This window comes from Oratosquilla oratoria, chromosome 19 (genome assembly GCF_046742065.1).
Source record: "Oratosquilla oratoria isolate Oo_2021 chromosome 19, ASM4674206v1, whole genome shotgun sequence".
Taxonomy (NCBI): domain Eukaryota; kingdom Metazoa; phylum Arthropoda; class Malacostraca; order Stomatopoda; family Squillidae; genus Oratosquilla; species Oratosquilla oratoria.
This window is the reverse complement of record NC_134795.1, coordinates 9290730-9307047: the sequence shown is the minus strand read 5'-3', so window position 1 is coordinate 9307047 and position 16318 is coordinate 9290730. Positions and strand designations below refer to the sequence as shown.

The following is a 16318-nucleotide window of genomic DNA, read 5'->3' as shown; positions in this document are numbered from 1 at the left end:
GAGGGGAAAGGAAAGTAGGTGAAAAAATGGAGAGGAAAAGAAGAAGAAAGGAAATGGGAAGGAATGGAGGGGGAGAGAAAGGAAGTGACGGAAAGGAACGAAATGAAAGGGAAGGGATGTGTGGTCAGTAGGTTGTGCTCAATCGCTGGATGGTGCCTGCAGTGTTACGTAGACAAAGGCAGGTACTCAGGCACCAAGCACATGGGATGTCTCTATTCACTTCGACTTTTTTTTTTGTAGCTACACTTAAGCCGTTACAAGGAAGACTGAAATCTTTGGATACGCTAACTGGCAACTGGTGAATCGCGGTCACTTCGAGGAGAGGCGGCAGCGATCTCAGTCTTGAGCTCTTCGCCGTGACTCGAAGGTGTCGTCCAGCGCCTGCGTCATCTTCGTCCACCACGCTCCACGGCGCGCAAACGAGGAAGCGAAACCCGGGTTTGACTAGTTAGTCGGAGGGGAATCAGGCGAGGTTAAATTCAGAGCGCTGCAATGAGCGAGAAGCGGAAGCTGAAGGACCCCAAGAAGAAGTACGGCTCGGTCCAGGGTCCGCTCCTCGGGCAGGCGGTGCATCTGGTGGGTCCCGCTGCACAAACCTCCTGTGTCTCCTCCTATACGGTAGCGTAGATGCTTGCTGTATGTGGCAGTGCTTCTGCTTCTGTTGGCGCTGTGATATTTTCAACGTATGCCTGAGTGCTGCTAACCAACTTCAACCTCTCACCGCAGAAAGCAACTTATACGTTTTATTATGGCTGCTAACATGCGGTTTTATCCAGCAAAATCTTCCGCGGGAAAAGGATTTATGGTGCTTATGCTGATGCAGTGAATGCCTGCTTGCCTACTGCTGCCTGCCAAGCAAGTAATTTTGAGTGAGTGACAGTGTGTGGCGTGTTTGGGATCCGTTGCTGCTTCTGGAACTCATTGTTCGTAAATGATGAGGCTTCCCTCATTACTGGGTGTCGTTTCTCGACCATATATGATGGTGTTTGAGTAGTGTTTCTCATAAATACTCGTTGAAAAGGCTTCCTGTGGGTCTCTACTTTCAAGGCACTACCTCAGGGTGTCACGATCCTACCTCGAATCCTTCCTTCTTAATCAAAAAATTGCGCTTCGTTATTGTTATTGTCGCACTCATCCGCTACAACTCATTCCTCTATTTCATTTTTGTATTACAAGAATCTGCCATTTAATCTACTGTATTTAGTCGCTCATTAGCTAGTCAGCGCTTTTATCTTTGACGGTTATATCGCACAGAGGTCGAGTAGAGGTGATAAAGGAGAAATTGGAGGGTAGCAATAAGTAACCATTATTCAGCTTCTGAAGAAGCACGACGACGTGGATAAAATACGTTTTAGATTAGACTGATATATCGATACATATTTATATATTACCTTGTACGCCGATAAGGATACGATGTGTCTAATGGTTGTCAAATCCGGTTGGTGGAGTTCCAGAAATCGTCAAACCGGTACGTGGAGAAAATGTAGAAAAGGAACTGCAACACAGAACTCATCGTATACCAGACATGTATAGATAGATTTATTACAAGATATAGGTTGAGGGATTGTTTTGTCGTTCCGTTGAATCAGGTGCAACATAACAAAATTATTACCATGAACATACATGTTTATCCTATCAAAGACAATTTTTGTTAATTACATTAGTTCCTATCAGATGTCGTTATTTGTGTGTTAGCGTACCGCTTAAGTAATCATATAAATCTACATCTCTGTTGAAATTCAGGTGCCGCAGAAATAGGAACTAGGTGACATTACAATAAAAATGCCAGGAAGTTGTTGTACTGTGCGGTTGCAAACATACATACATACATACAAATACCAAAGGCTTTTCTTTTTTTTTTTTTTTTTTTTACAAGGGAGGAGATTTTTTTTCGTGTTTGCCAAAAGTAAAAGTTAAAAGGGCTCCAACTCTGTCAACTTTGTATACAATATATCTAAGGATAATATATTGAAAGCATTGCGGAAATTGAATAAGCCGTGGGCTGATCAACCCTCAGTCATTCAGGTACTGGTGAACTGATGTGAATAACTTTCAACAGCTCTTGGAGAAGACAAGCTCCTACAGGGTTGAAAATCGCAAACTTAAGTAATCCTGATGATTACATACCTGTCAGTGTTCGAGCAAGGTAATTAATAGATTGTAAGAGACAAATATAATGAAACTTATAACAGATGACAATTTATTCAGTAAAAGGCAATATAGCTTCTTACTATGGAGGTCGAAAGTATTACCAAAGATTAACGGTTTGAATAAGTGGACCGAGACAAGTGATAGGATGGGCGATGAATGTGGCATGTTATGACTTGAGGAAGGTATTTGATACAATTCCCTGTTTGTGAAGCTTACAGGTTACAGCATTAATGGAAAACTACTATATTGAATACAGTGATTTTTACATGGAAGGAAAAAGTGTGTGATGGTAATCTGTGAAAAATCATAAATAAAGGAGAGTACCTCAAGGATCAGCATTGGATCCCCTGCTATTCGTGATGAATGCGAATGATTTGGTTGAAGTAACACAAAATAACAACCTATTTTTGTATACGGATGACAAAGGTTTTTAGGGAGTTAAAGTTTCAGGGAGATTGTGAAAAAATTACAGTATTTAGAAAGAATGGAGAGGCCTAAATAAACGGTTGTTTAGGTTCCATTCTGGGGCAGTTAGTGAATATAAGTTTAAGACTAAGATGAAAGGAGAATTAAAGGAGATGGAATCTGGAAAGGATTTAGAGGGTGATAAGTGATAGTTAAATCTTGAGGTACACCTGGCTGAAAAAAATAACAAGGCAAAAGGGATAATGGGAATTATTAGGAAGACATTACTAACATTGGATAAAATGAAGTTCAAGGCATTATATGCTGATATGGTGAAGCCTCACTTGGAGTACGCTAACCAGATTTTGTGTCCGTATAAGAGGAATGACATATGGTTGAAAATACCTATGGTTGAAAACGTACAAAGACGAGCCATCAAGATGATCCCAACATTAAAGGACATGTCATTCGAAGAAAATTGAGAAAATTGGGTTACCGTCTTTAGCGTACAGAAGAATTTGCTTGGAAATAATAGAGATTTATAAAATACAATAAAACGTATGTAAATAGCTGTTCGCTAGGCATGAGGGCATGGAAACAAGAGGAAACAGTAAGAAGTTGCACAGATGGAGGTCAACGCCAGGGAAAAGGCTAAATACTTTCAGCAACAGAGTATTCAATCCTTGGAATAGTCTGAAGTATCAGTGCAGAGACAGTGATACATTTTGAAAAGAAGTTGGATAGTTTTTTGGAAAAAATGAAAAGCTTAAATATGATTATAAAGCTAATTTAGAAACTATTGGACCAACCCAGCGCGTCAATCGCGCATAACATGAGTCCAGAACTGGTCACAATCTTGAAAGGGCCTCTTCCATAAATCTTCTAAGTCTTAAATTTATGCCTACGACTTCAGACTAGTCACGCCGTGCGTCAAATTTATCTCAATGGTAAACACGTATTTATAAGAACTAATGTGATGTCATGAATACTTATTTTTTCTAGATTATTTTTTCGGGAAGCAGAAAGAAAAATACTGCTTTCATACCTTGAATATGTTTTTCATTATTTATCAAAACTGCTTCAATAAAGTACAGAAAGAGGGTTATCTATGGTGTAGTTATAATTATGTGATTAATATCGCAATGCTTGTGATCATGATTAAAATTCCTAAGTAGTTAAATTTGGTTCGTTAGTACTGATGAGTGACTATACAGAAGGCGATTTTAGCCCCCTGATTTTCGTAGAAATGGGGCGCACAATAGAAAAGAAAAATGGCGGCTCGACTCAAGTCCACCGTATGTGGGATGGGGAATGGGGTGGATGCGCAGAAATGAACGACTTTTTTGTTCTCAGTGACTGCAAGTATATATTTACGCCATTTATTTATCAACGATAATCGTCTACATATACGTAGATAGTTTTGGTATTTTGTTTACGGTTTGTGTCATAGGGAGAAATATTCTTAAGAAATATATATGTTAATTAAAAGAAAAAGAAGGAAAAAAATACAGTACACGCTGAAAACCCAACATCCGTTCCTTCTCGACATGGCATGTCCGTTTTCTTGACATCTTATGCAATTAGTGAAGTGTACCATGATACCGAAGAAGGGGTTATAGATTAGAAAGAAAATAATTAGGCGGGACATTGTAAAGCTAAACTATTATTGAAGATTAGTACTATAGATTGCTTTGTGGTGAATAATTATAAAAAAAGAGGAACTGTTAGAAATCAAGGCCATATCATTCACCGCAGCCTCACGTGGTGTGGCTTAGTAAGTATACAACAGGCCTATCAAGCGGACTGGGGATATACATTTCTTTGAAGTCAAGTACTCTGAAATCAGTTTAGATTCTATATTCATACTGCACTAATTTCTGTAAACAACCTAAAGTAAAGGTTTTAAACTCGAGCATAAGCAAACGGTGGTTGCCTCTGATCTATAGGGGCGTTCCAAACAACCTCTTGATTATTAGCTGTATGTTACTATGCACTCATTACCTCAACAGCCAATAACATTATGTTTCTTGGTAGGTAGCAAACGCAATTTCGTTAGAATATCATCTCTTACCTAAGTTGTGTCTTTCACCCATTGGACCATCATGTTCTCAGTTGTAACACCACACGGTTCCCATTCCTCCCATTGTATCTCTTTGCAATTAAAATCTCCTATGTCTCACGAAGATATATACTATGATTTTGTTCACTAATGTTCTTTGGAGGAAAGATGTGTCTGTCAGAACTTCCTGACAATCAGCTTTATTCATAGCTCTAGCCATGGGGAGACGTATGCTACCTTTATGTTCCCTCTGCCTGGGTCTCTGGTTCTAGTTTTCAGATGATTTGTTCCTGCCTCAAATTAACTTGTTCTACCGTCATGTCTTCCTTCACAAAAATCGTCACCCCACAAGTTTTACATCGGTGAAATGTCATATGACCTAAAATCACGCATTCGTTAATATTGCAATGACGTTCTAAATAAAAAACGCCACTAACGCATATGTAACACACCGAAATAACAAAAACCATCTAATGGATTGAAATATGGCTTTATTGATATTTGAAACCAAGAAAATAAGAAGGAAGTGTCTGGATGTAGTAATTCATTTATTTTCCATGACTAAGAAAAAAATAAAAAAATAAAAAATAAAAGGCCATCCGTGAGTTGTCTCGGCCACGTGACCTTCTGCGGCCCATCCTCCGCCCCTTCCTCGTTCCTTCATGGTCCCTTTCCCGTCCCATATGACCTCGCCTCTTCTGAGGCTTTTCTATACTTAGAGTTTGTATTCCTCGTCTCTGTACTTGGAAAAAAATGCGCACAAAACATGAAACCTTCAATGAAAGTTTCATCCTCAAATGGTGTCTTCTCTGCCAAAAATGTTGGAAGTTATCTTTACACATTTTTAAACTTATCATTGCCTGCTAATTTCTAAGACTTGATGTGTGCATGTATGACTCCAACCATAAGTCACGTCAAGACATGGCAAACATTCACTGTCACAAGAACTTATGATAGAATAATTCTTAATGATTGGATATCTTTATTGTTTACAGAAAACGATATACAAACGGTGTTCATACAAATAAAGCTGTGTTTTGACGGAGTTAAACGGACTAGAAAAAATAATGCTGCAAAGTTGACCAATGTATAGGAAAAATAAAGAACAAAACGACTGCCCTCAGTAGGAATATCCAACCATGAACATTGTAAAGTAATCGTCCCCATTTATTTCCTAATCTGATTATTCATTGGACAAAATCTTCCTCTGTTCACAAAGGGTACAAACGAGAATTATCAGGGAGACCGCTAAGACTCTTCTTGTTTCATAATTATCACATAATCATAGATTACTTAATGTTATTGATCTTATTTTGAGCAGATCTTATAGTCTTTTTGTTCCTGTTGCATAATTATTACATAATAATAGATTACTTGATATCATTTATATTGTTTTGATCAGATTATAGAATCTCTTACAAGATTTCGAAAAGACTGTGGCATGCGATACACTGTACAATATAAACTTTTATATGTTAGTATGTCGATAACGAAAATTTGTAAACTTTTGGTGACCACAAAGGTTTATAACCATATTTATTTTAATCATTCCTCATAAGCAGCAGTATATGATGCGGTTTAATAGTTTTACTGGTTTAGGAATTGTGATGAAATAGAAGAATTCGTCAATACAAATGACAACGCTGTCGAAAGAGGAAGTCTTGATTAATCCCTGGCACAGTACTCAGTGACATCCATGACAAGACCGTATTAGATATCACCCAAATGGTTCACATAGTTAAAGGGGATACTGAGTAGAATACAAACTGCATCAGTGAATGAAACACATTCAATAGCTCGTTGTTTGGTGATGTCGAGCAAAAGGCGTTTTACTTCGACGTGAATGTAAGGAAACGGTTGGTCACCGCGTCAACGCAGCCTCACGATAAGCCACTGGTTGCCCTTTGCTTCCAATAGTACAAAACAGACTGAGGTACTCTCCATAAGAAATTTATTTTTGGTGATTATTGGCTGAATCGGACTGGGTTAGATAAGGTTACGTCATGCTAGATTAGTTGAGGTAAGTTAGGTAAATAGTTTAATCAGGTTAGGTTGGAGTTTGGTTAGGCTTGGTCACAAATACTGATATGTTGAGGGCAAATAAAAAGCTTAGATTTTTTTATCCTTCTTTTTTCAATGCCATTCATATGAAAGTAAAAACCTAAAATGTTATGGTTTGCTAAATGACCTGTGGCTGGACGCAGTTGACCAATGAAATGCAATTCTGTGCATCAGTGCCTTCTGGTTATGTTTGGACTGCCATAAGGCGAAAGGAATACTTATTTTGCTAATTTGTGGAGTAATATAAAAAACATTCTCAAGAGGAGCTCAAGACACTGCATTACCCGCTATAGATAAATCGATGGAATCTGAAGGATTTGACATGCAAACAAAAAACAAAATGCTCCCACTCTAATAACCACCTACTGTATAATGCAAACAACAATGATGAGATATAGTCAGTCTGGAGTTCACACTGATAAGCAGCGTTAAAACTACATCACTCTAGTTTAATGTTCCCCAGACTACTGTATAGCTTGCGCCATTATCCAGAGGGAGAGTGTTATTTATTTATAAATCCTTGTTTTATTAAACTTATATCTTATTTATTCTATAACTATATTCATTATTACAATCTAGCAAGTCACTATATCTATTGTAATTACTTATTGTTATATCTATTCTATATTTACATGTAATTTTTTCACCCACGTTTGTATTTACTACAATGGAAGTGGCCCGCATCTTACAAAAGTTTTGGGATCACTGTTCTAATTCTACAGTTGCTGCAGCAACCAGGACACCACCTACCGTCAACATTGTCACGAGGTTCTCACTAGGGATTAATCACGTAGAGGTAAATGAAGTTACCAGGTACTCAGTGTGTCCCAACAATGGGGCGCTATTGTTACGGATGGTGGTTTGCGTCACGCGCGCCAGTTTTATTTCCTTTGTCAAAGAGGTTCTCTATCCGTAAACCCTGCAGGTCGACGCTAAAGAGACCATGGGGTCGGTGGCCCTGTGAATTACTCTGATCTTGGGATGTTTCTCGTCCAGATCTGTGGTACCTGTTGGGTGGAAGAAATATAAAGATCTTCCACCAAGCACTTAACCTGGTGCTGAAAATTCAGAACATAAAACTTATGAAATAAAAATCTACGGTATAATGAAGCCTCATATGGCTTTCGTCACTGCAGGGAGCGTCTTCTCTGGGTTCTCTCCGGCAACATAATTATGTGGTGACGGAACCTTTGCACAGTAAAACATAAAGAAACACACACACACACACACACACACACACACACACACACACACACACACACACACACACACACACACACACACACACACACACACACACACACACACACACACACACACACACACACACACACACGCACACACGCACACACACATACACACACACACACACACACACACACACACACACACACACACACACACACACACGCACACACACATACACACACACACACACACACACACACACACACACACACACACACACACACACACACACACGCACACACGCACACACACATACACACACACACACACACACACACACACACACACACACACACAGAAAGAGAGAGAGAGAGAGAGAGAGAGAGAGAGAGAGAGAGAGAGAGAGAGAGAGAGAGAGAGAGAGAGAGAGAGAGAGAGAGAGAATGTGTGTGAGATGGGGGCAAATAGAAAGTAAAAGATCGGTGGTACATAAATAGATAGATGTGCAGAGAGAGAGAGAGAGAGAGGAAGAGAGGAAGAGATAGGGTGAATAGACACACACACACACACACACACACACACACACACACACACACACACACACACACACACACACACACACACACACACACACACACACACACACGCGCGCGCGCGCGCACGTGTTCTTTCACAGGAGGAAAGTGAGGGGGAAGTGGAGGAGAAGTAGGAAGAAGAGAGAGAAGGAGAAGGAGGAGGAAGAGGAGGAGGAGGAAGAGAAAGAGGAGGAGGAGGAAGAGAAAGAGGAGGAGGAGGAGGAGGAGGAGGAGGTTAGTTCAGGGTGCGGTGGCGGTGCCGGTGGCTTTTAGGTGTGGTTCACTCACGTCACGTCAGTCAGGCCTTTTGTCGTCGTCGCCGTCCTCGTCCTTGTCGTCGTCGTCGTCGTCGTTGTCGTCGGGTTCAATTTTGAGGTCCACATTTTACGTCATGAGTCAAGCAAATATCAATTCGTCAGAGGGTTACTAGTTTTTTCATGAGATGTAATTATCAGGTATTCTGTTGATGTGTTTCAACCATCTTATTGGTTCGTAGGTGCTATTTCCATAATAAGGTTATGGATTCTTCGATGTCAGTCTGAACATACATGGAACACTTTTGCTGTTTGCTACCTCCTCATCCCATAAAAAATGCATTAAGGGATTGAATTTCTACTACTCTCGTTGGAATACATGCCTAGAGGAACCTTGTAGGATCAACAGAGGTCACCTTCAACGATCTATGTATCTCTGTTGCGGCATTGTCCAAAAATATTTGCTGTGTATAGTTCATGACAAAAGGAACGAGTGGATGGGAGGTTTGAACGGATTTGGGTGGCCTTGTCATGGTATTAAGATGGAGTCATCAACCTACTACGGTATATAACTCGCTCAACAGTTTCTAAAATATGTTTAAAAGTAGGAAAACTTGGATTGAAATCATTAGGTGCTCCGTCATGTTTTTCTTAAATTGTTACTTGAAAACCGATTTATGATCTAGGGCACTGTGGATGAGCGAATGATTAGCTAAAGGCCTGTCTGGACGAAGGCGATCACATGACCTAGCTCTACGGTTTTCCAGTTTATGGACTACTGTTGGCGCGCCAGGCAGGAAGGAGGGAATTGGACAAGAGCGTTTTGGCATGAATAAGCGAAGGAATGAAAACCGCCTCTCCTATATTCAAGAGCTTCGTTGTCTAGGTAAAGGCTAGACACTACTTATACTTGTACATTTCCCGGTACGTATTTACATACACAACTTACACGTACACGGCGGGAAGGATTAGTTAATCAAACCTTTGTCATAGATCTCTCTTGTAGGTGACCCACGGCTCCCAAGTAACAAGATTGGTTCATAAATCACTCAAGGAAGAAATATCGTGTTGCTGTCTATGTAAGTAGGGCTATGGTGGAAAAATGTAGGATACGGCATTCGATATCTTTCGTGTGAATTTGCACTTGGGTGAGGACCTGAACGTGATCTTACTAGTGTATATCTTGCTTCTCTTGGGAGGGAATTTATGATAGGGTTGATATCTGCTGCATCTTAATAGAGTAGGGAGTTTGGTGGTCGGTCTTGGAGTCCCTGTTTTGAGATCTGAGTATTAATGTCTTTTTCATGGGCATGATGTGTGGTGCAGGTGATAGGTTGTTGTAGTTTTACCAATATTTGAGAGGCTTTAGTAACATCCCTACGTACTGGATTTGTGTAACATTCTTTTATGGTTGCAGACCAATCTCCACTCAATTCTATCCCTCCGTTCTCTTGCCTTCCTAAAATTGCTCTTTCACCACCTCTTTGATTTCACCTCTTCGGTGTAATACTGTCCACAAGGATAGAAACGTTCGGTTGTTTTCGACAAAATACTTGATGTAAGGTACCCTTCGCTGTGTTGAGGTGTCGGGGATGGTAGGTTGTTTTTCTTGTGGTCTTTCCAGTGAAAGATACTTTACTGATTCGTCACATCTCCTTCGGTAAACTCTATCAGAAGAAAGTGTAGCACTAACTTATTCCTGGTGAAGGTATCTCTCCGTGGAAACTCATTCCGCATCCATCCACACGTAGAGTTGGCGCGACGCCGCATCTCTTGAGCTCCACGGTAATGATACGGATCATTGCCGGGATTAGCTTATTGAAGGTTTCTTGAGAAAGTGTAAGTGTCCCACGTAATAAACTAATCCTGACCCCAATAGAGATGTCTTGATGGTCGCAGCGAGCCACCAAGATGAGGAAAATCCAGCTTATCATATGGCACCCTTTCCTGGTTCTTCTTCCTCTTCCGGGATAAGGAATGATGGGGACAAGAGAAGGTGGCTGCTGCTGCTTAGTCACGCGCGGCGACGAAATCAAGGAAAAGAAGGAGGAGGAGGAGGAGGAGGAGGAGGAGGAGGAAGAGGAGGAGGAGGAGGAGGAGGAGGAGGAGGAAGAGGAGGCGCTGTTGCCGCCGTCTCTTCCCGGCTCAGATACTATTTTATTCTGCGCATCAAAATGTATGAAATGAGAGCAAGAGCGTTAGCAATGTTACGTTTATAGATAAAGCAAATATAGGTAGTGCCTACTGAATGCTTGGTTGCACAGCTTAATTCAGTTTCAGAGCCGAGAGAAATAAACCAGTTTTCTATGTAGCTATATACCAAAGGTTTGTTCCCCCTATCCACCACCCTTTTCTCCCTCTCATCCTAGTTCCTTATGGATGTCGGGTCATCTCTGTATCCCGCCCATTGCCCTGGGACAGAAACAGTGCAGCAAGACTCAATACATCCACAGCAAGGCCGCTTCACTTAATCGGTAACCCCCCTCCCCCTCTCCGTCCCCTCATGCAGAAAAAGAAAAGACGGGGAGGAATTCCCTCGAACTACGTTAAAATATCATTCACACATAATCACTTCCTAAACCCCCTTCCCCACTTCCTCCCACCTTTGCATCACAGTATTATCTATACACAGCCATTTTCCACTCACCCCTATCTCCTGCCTTCTCCATTCTTTGCTCAACAGACTTTCCCCTCCTGCTCGACGCCCCCTTCACCCCATTCGTCCATCTCATTCTCGGTCGTCCTCTCAAAATAATTCCCATCTCCTCTGCCTTCCACACCTCTTTTATTAAGCTTTCATCACTAATTTCTTTCCGTGGGTCCAAACCATCCCAATAATCTTTCATCATCCCTATCTGTCATCTCCTTTTCCACTCCCACTCTCCTCCTCACCTCCTCGTTTCTCACTCTGTCCAACCTTGAAACCCCTACCATACTTCTCAGACATTTAATCTCAAACGTATTTAAACTTTCCCTCTCTGCCTCTTTTAAATCCAAAGTTCCTGCCCTACACAGTACCGTCGGCACAATCACCCCTCCATGTAGTCTTCTCTTTGCATCCATTCCCGGATGCTTATTTCTATCGACACTAATTAATCCCCCAAGGCATTTGCTTGCTTCTCTTAGTCTACAATTTATTTTCATCGCCATTTTTCCCTTTTCCCGCCACATGCGACCCCAAATACCTAAAGCTATCCCTTTTCTTAAGCATCTCTCCTTTAAGAGTTCCTCCTAACTCGCTGCTATCCCCTCCCCTTGTACATTTCATCACCTTACTTTTACCCAAATTTACTCTCACCTTTCTCCTATCGCATACCCTCCCACACTCCGCCACTAACTTGCTTAATCTCCCCTCTGACCCTGTCATAAACGCAGTGTCGTCAGCAAACAACAACTGGCTCACCTCCCACTTTTCCCAATTTTCTTTAAAGAATTCTAATCCCCTGTCCATTGCCCTCGCTTTCACCTCCCGCATCACCTTATCAATGCACACACTGAACAGCAATGGCGACATGACACATCCCTGTTGCAGCCCAACCTTTGCCTCAAATCACTCGCTCTCTCCATTTCCAATTCTAACACAGGCTCTACTACACTTGTAAAAACTTTTGACTGCCCGTAACGGCTTTTCCCCGATCCAATATATCTGTAAAAATTCCCACAGTGACTTCCTATATACCCTGTCATAAGCCTTTTCCAGATCCATAAAGGCCCCATTCCCCCCAAAAAAAAAACTTCTAAAACTTCGTCACATATCTGTTTGACTAGAAAAGTCAGATCCACGCAACCCCTCCCTTTCCTAAACCCACACTGTTCCTCACCAATTACTCCCTCAGTTCCTCTCCTAATCCTCTCAGTTACAACCCTCCCATGAGCCTTCCCAACCACACTCAACAAACTGATCTCTCTGGAACTACTACACTCACATTTGTCCCCTTTTCCCTTGTAAAATGGAACTATACAGGCACTCCTCCAGTCCTCTGGCACTCTACCCTTCTTTAAACACACATTAAACAACCTAACTAGCCAGTCCACTATTGCTGTACTACCCTTCTTCAGACACTGCGTGACACCCATCTAACCCAGGCGCCTTACCTGTTCTCAACGTTTTCAGAGCTACTTGCACTTTATCATTTCTTGTTCCCTCTCCATTTTCCTCTCACATATACCTTAAGTTTTAGCGCCTTCCACTGCTACCACCAGTTTCTCTATATCCTTCTCTACATTCGACAGCTCTCTAAAGTACTCTGCCCAGCATCCCCTTACCGCTTCCTCTTCCGTTAACACCTGTCCATCTGCACCTTTTACCTTTTCTACTCTACTTGACTCACCTCCTTTTCCTCTCTTAGCTTCCTTTCAAAGCGTATTTTCATTATAAAAAAGATCAGTCATACTCCTTTCCATTTGATATCTGCTCTCCTTTTTGCCTCCTTTTTCTTATGTTTCGCTTCTTTCTTTTTTCTTTGTACCTCTTATATGTTTCTCTCGTCCTCCTTTGCAAACAGTCCCTGAATGCTTGCATCTTCTCTTCCACTACCTTCTTCACTTTATCATCCCACCACTTACTACCCTTCCTACTACTCCCTCCCATCCTCCTTGTTCCACATACCATCTTTGTACACCTTGTTACTCCCTTCTTGAAACACCCCAATTTCTCTTCCAACCCTACCTCTACTCTATCCTTCACCACCTCCCATAATTCTCTCAGCTTCTCTTGGTACTTATACTCCTTTTCCTTCTCATTTCAGCATCTTACTCTAAGTATCTCTCTACCTTCTGCCCTGTTCCTCTTTCTCCAGCTATCCTCCACTCTCAACTTACCTTCCACCAAAAAATGATCTGATATTCTCTCACTCTCCTCCCTAAGAACATGGACATCCAGAACTCTTCCTATTCTTTTCCTGGATACCACTGCATAGTCCATTAATGCCTTATCAACCACCATTCAATCCACCACCTTTTCCCATGTGTGGTTATGTTTGAACTTTTTCTTAAACACGATGTTAGCTATCATCATCTCTAAACACATCTCCCCAACAACTCTCAACTAATGTTTTTGTCTGGTACTCAATACTTTCCAATCACTCCGTCTATTGGTTTATCCTTTAACCTAGCATTGAGCTTTCCCAAAACCACTACATTGACATTCCTCACAAAACTCTCTAAGCACTCATTTAAATCTCTCTAAAAAGCCTCCCTTTACTCTACACTCTTCTCACTGACTTTCACTTTTTAGGAAGAAAATTGAGGTCCCTTTGATAATCTTTTAACTGAACCAGTTAGCTCCCACTATCAAATTCAAGGTTTAATGGGGGGGGGGAAGAGGGTAAGATTCCTTTTTTAGATACTTTAATTATGAGGAATGGGAACAGACTTTCACGATTCATAGAAGAAATACCCGTTTAGGCAGTTATCTTCATTTTTTCAGTGGACATCCAGACAACATCAAAAGAAGTGTAGCTTCGGGACTTTTTCTCCGAGCTTTTAGGATTTGTAGCCCCCAATTTTTAGATCAAAAGTTAGATTCCATCAGGTCCCAACTTACTAAAGTAGCTTACCCTTCTTGGTTCCTGGATAAATCTCTCAGCCAAGCCAGAACTAGTTTTTTCAACACCCTCTCCAATACTGCCAAACATTTTATCCATAAAAGTTCCCTTGTTGTCCCCTCCTCTGATTCATTTAACCACGTGACCAAATTTCTTACCAAGGATAAGTTACATTTAGTTCACAACTACCCGAACACCATAAATGAAAAAGTATTTAATGTTCATCAAAGGTTGAAAGGAGAACAAAATCCAGGTGTTTATTCGGTCCCATGTAAGGATTGCAATTTAGTATACATTGGCCAGACAGGGAGAGACTTAGGGACAAGGCTGAACGAACGCAAACGTTCGATCCGATACGGGCAAGAGAGTTCAGCAGTTTTCCAGCAAGTAAGTCACTGTCTCTACTGGGACAAAGCTGATCTTATATATAAATCTGGTTGTGGGTTCAGGAGGAAGATGGTGGAATCCAAATTAATAAGATATATTCCCAATATGAACATTTCAAAGGGACAGTGGTCTCCGGACATAATATCAGGACTTTTGATCACCAACATCGTCAACAGGGATCTTCTATCTGACCCCACACAGCACGACTCCTAGGTCCTTTAGTCCTTCTCTTGTCCCTATTTTTGTAAGAAAGTGCTATGTAAGTATAGTGGCCTCCTCTCTTTCTGTACTACATGTGTGTGTGTGTATTATGTACCATCGCCTGATTTTATAACTGTTACAGCTGAGTCACTTCGCTAGATCTGGCTCGGACAGGTGTTCTTCTTGCCTTGAAAGCTGGGCCAAAGGAAGTAGTAACTAACGAGGTAATTGACGCCCACGGTGGTTGGACTTCTGTTAAGGTCATTCATTTGTAATACAGAATTACAATCCAACTTGTTCAATGTGTGAAGATGCATATTGAATATTACCCCTACAGTAACTATAATGTAAAATTAAACTGTATTGGTACAATTATATTAAATGCATCCAATTGAATTGTTCACCGTGTTCAAAATAAATATTGGTAAGTGAACTAAGCGATGAAAGAAATATATATCTTATATTAGAATATGATGTTCAGAAAATTCTTCTTAACAGAATAGAAAATATTATCTTTGCAAGTTCGAAATTTTTATGTAGCATAACCACGGTTACGAAAACTAAATATTGTATAATATCTACGTAAACAGAACTAACTGTATTATAACTGATACAGATAACTAATACATCTATATACTATGGATGCTATCACCTAATTTCTGAAAAGTAACTTTGCCAAGCCTATGCAAAGTCTACAAGACCTGGGTATACACGTTGCTCTCCGGCAGGCACAAATGTAGATGATGTTCGAGGAATTTGTATAAACTGTAACGTTTGGATGCTCATTTGGCGCTCGTTGAAATGATACTTTTAGATGTCCATACACACATTTAATGATTTAATAAAGTCGGCGGTAGTGGGAAGAGAGAGAGAGAGAGAGAGAGAGAGAGAGAGAGAGAGAGAGAGAGAGAGAGAGAGAGAGAGAGAGAGAGAGAGAGAGAGAGAGAGAGAGAGAGAGAGAGAGAGAGAGAGAGAGAGAGATATGGGAGGGTTATAAATTCAGAAAGACCACATGTCGAAAATATGTGAAGAAATACATTTTTCCATAAAGATGCACACATATGTGGAATAGCTTAGAAGGTGAAATAGCCCAAGCTCAAACAATACATGAGTTCAAATCTAAATATGACAATTAGAAATCAACGATATAGATTAAGTTGGAAGTGTACATGAATTTGAGTCGAGGTATGTTAGAAAATTAGAGAATAGGAGACAGGCCCCAACACGTATTGCTCTTTTCCTGTATATTACAATTACACACACACACACACACACACACACACACACACACACACACACACACACACACACACACACACGCACACACACACACACACACACACGCACACACACACACACACACACGCACGCACACACACACACACACACACACACACACACACACACACACACACACACACACACACACACACACACACACACACACACACACACACACACACACACACACACACACGCACACGCACACAC

At 41.0% G+C, this 16318-nt stretch overlaps 1 protein-coding gene across 2 annotated transcripts in view; it reads left to right on the top strand.

The window, feature by feature from the left end:
• The first annotated feature begins 331 nt into the window (after positions 1-331).
• LOC143035716 (proton-coupled zinc antiporter SLC30A2-like) overlaps positions 332-16318 on the top strand; it is a 78246-nt gene continuing 62259 nt past the window's right edge. Inside the window, exon 1 of one of the 2 annotated variants that reach the window (XM_076202601.1) lies at positions 332-576. In XM_076202601.1, coding sequence (XP_076058716.1) covers positions 493-576 — 84 coding nt within the window. In that variant the 5' untranslated portion in view covers positions 332-492. Of the gene's footprint in view, positions 619-16318 lie in introns of both variants that reach the window. The other variant, XM_076202600.1, reaches the window with a different exon arrangement.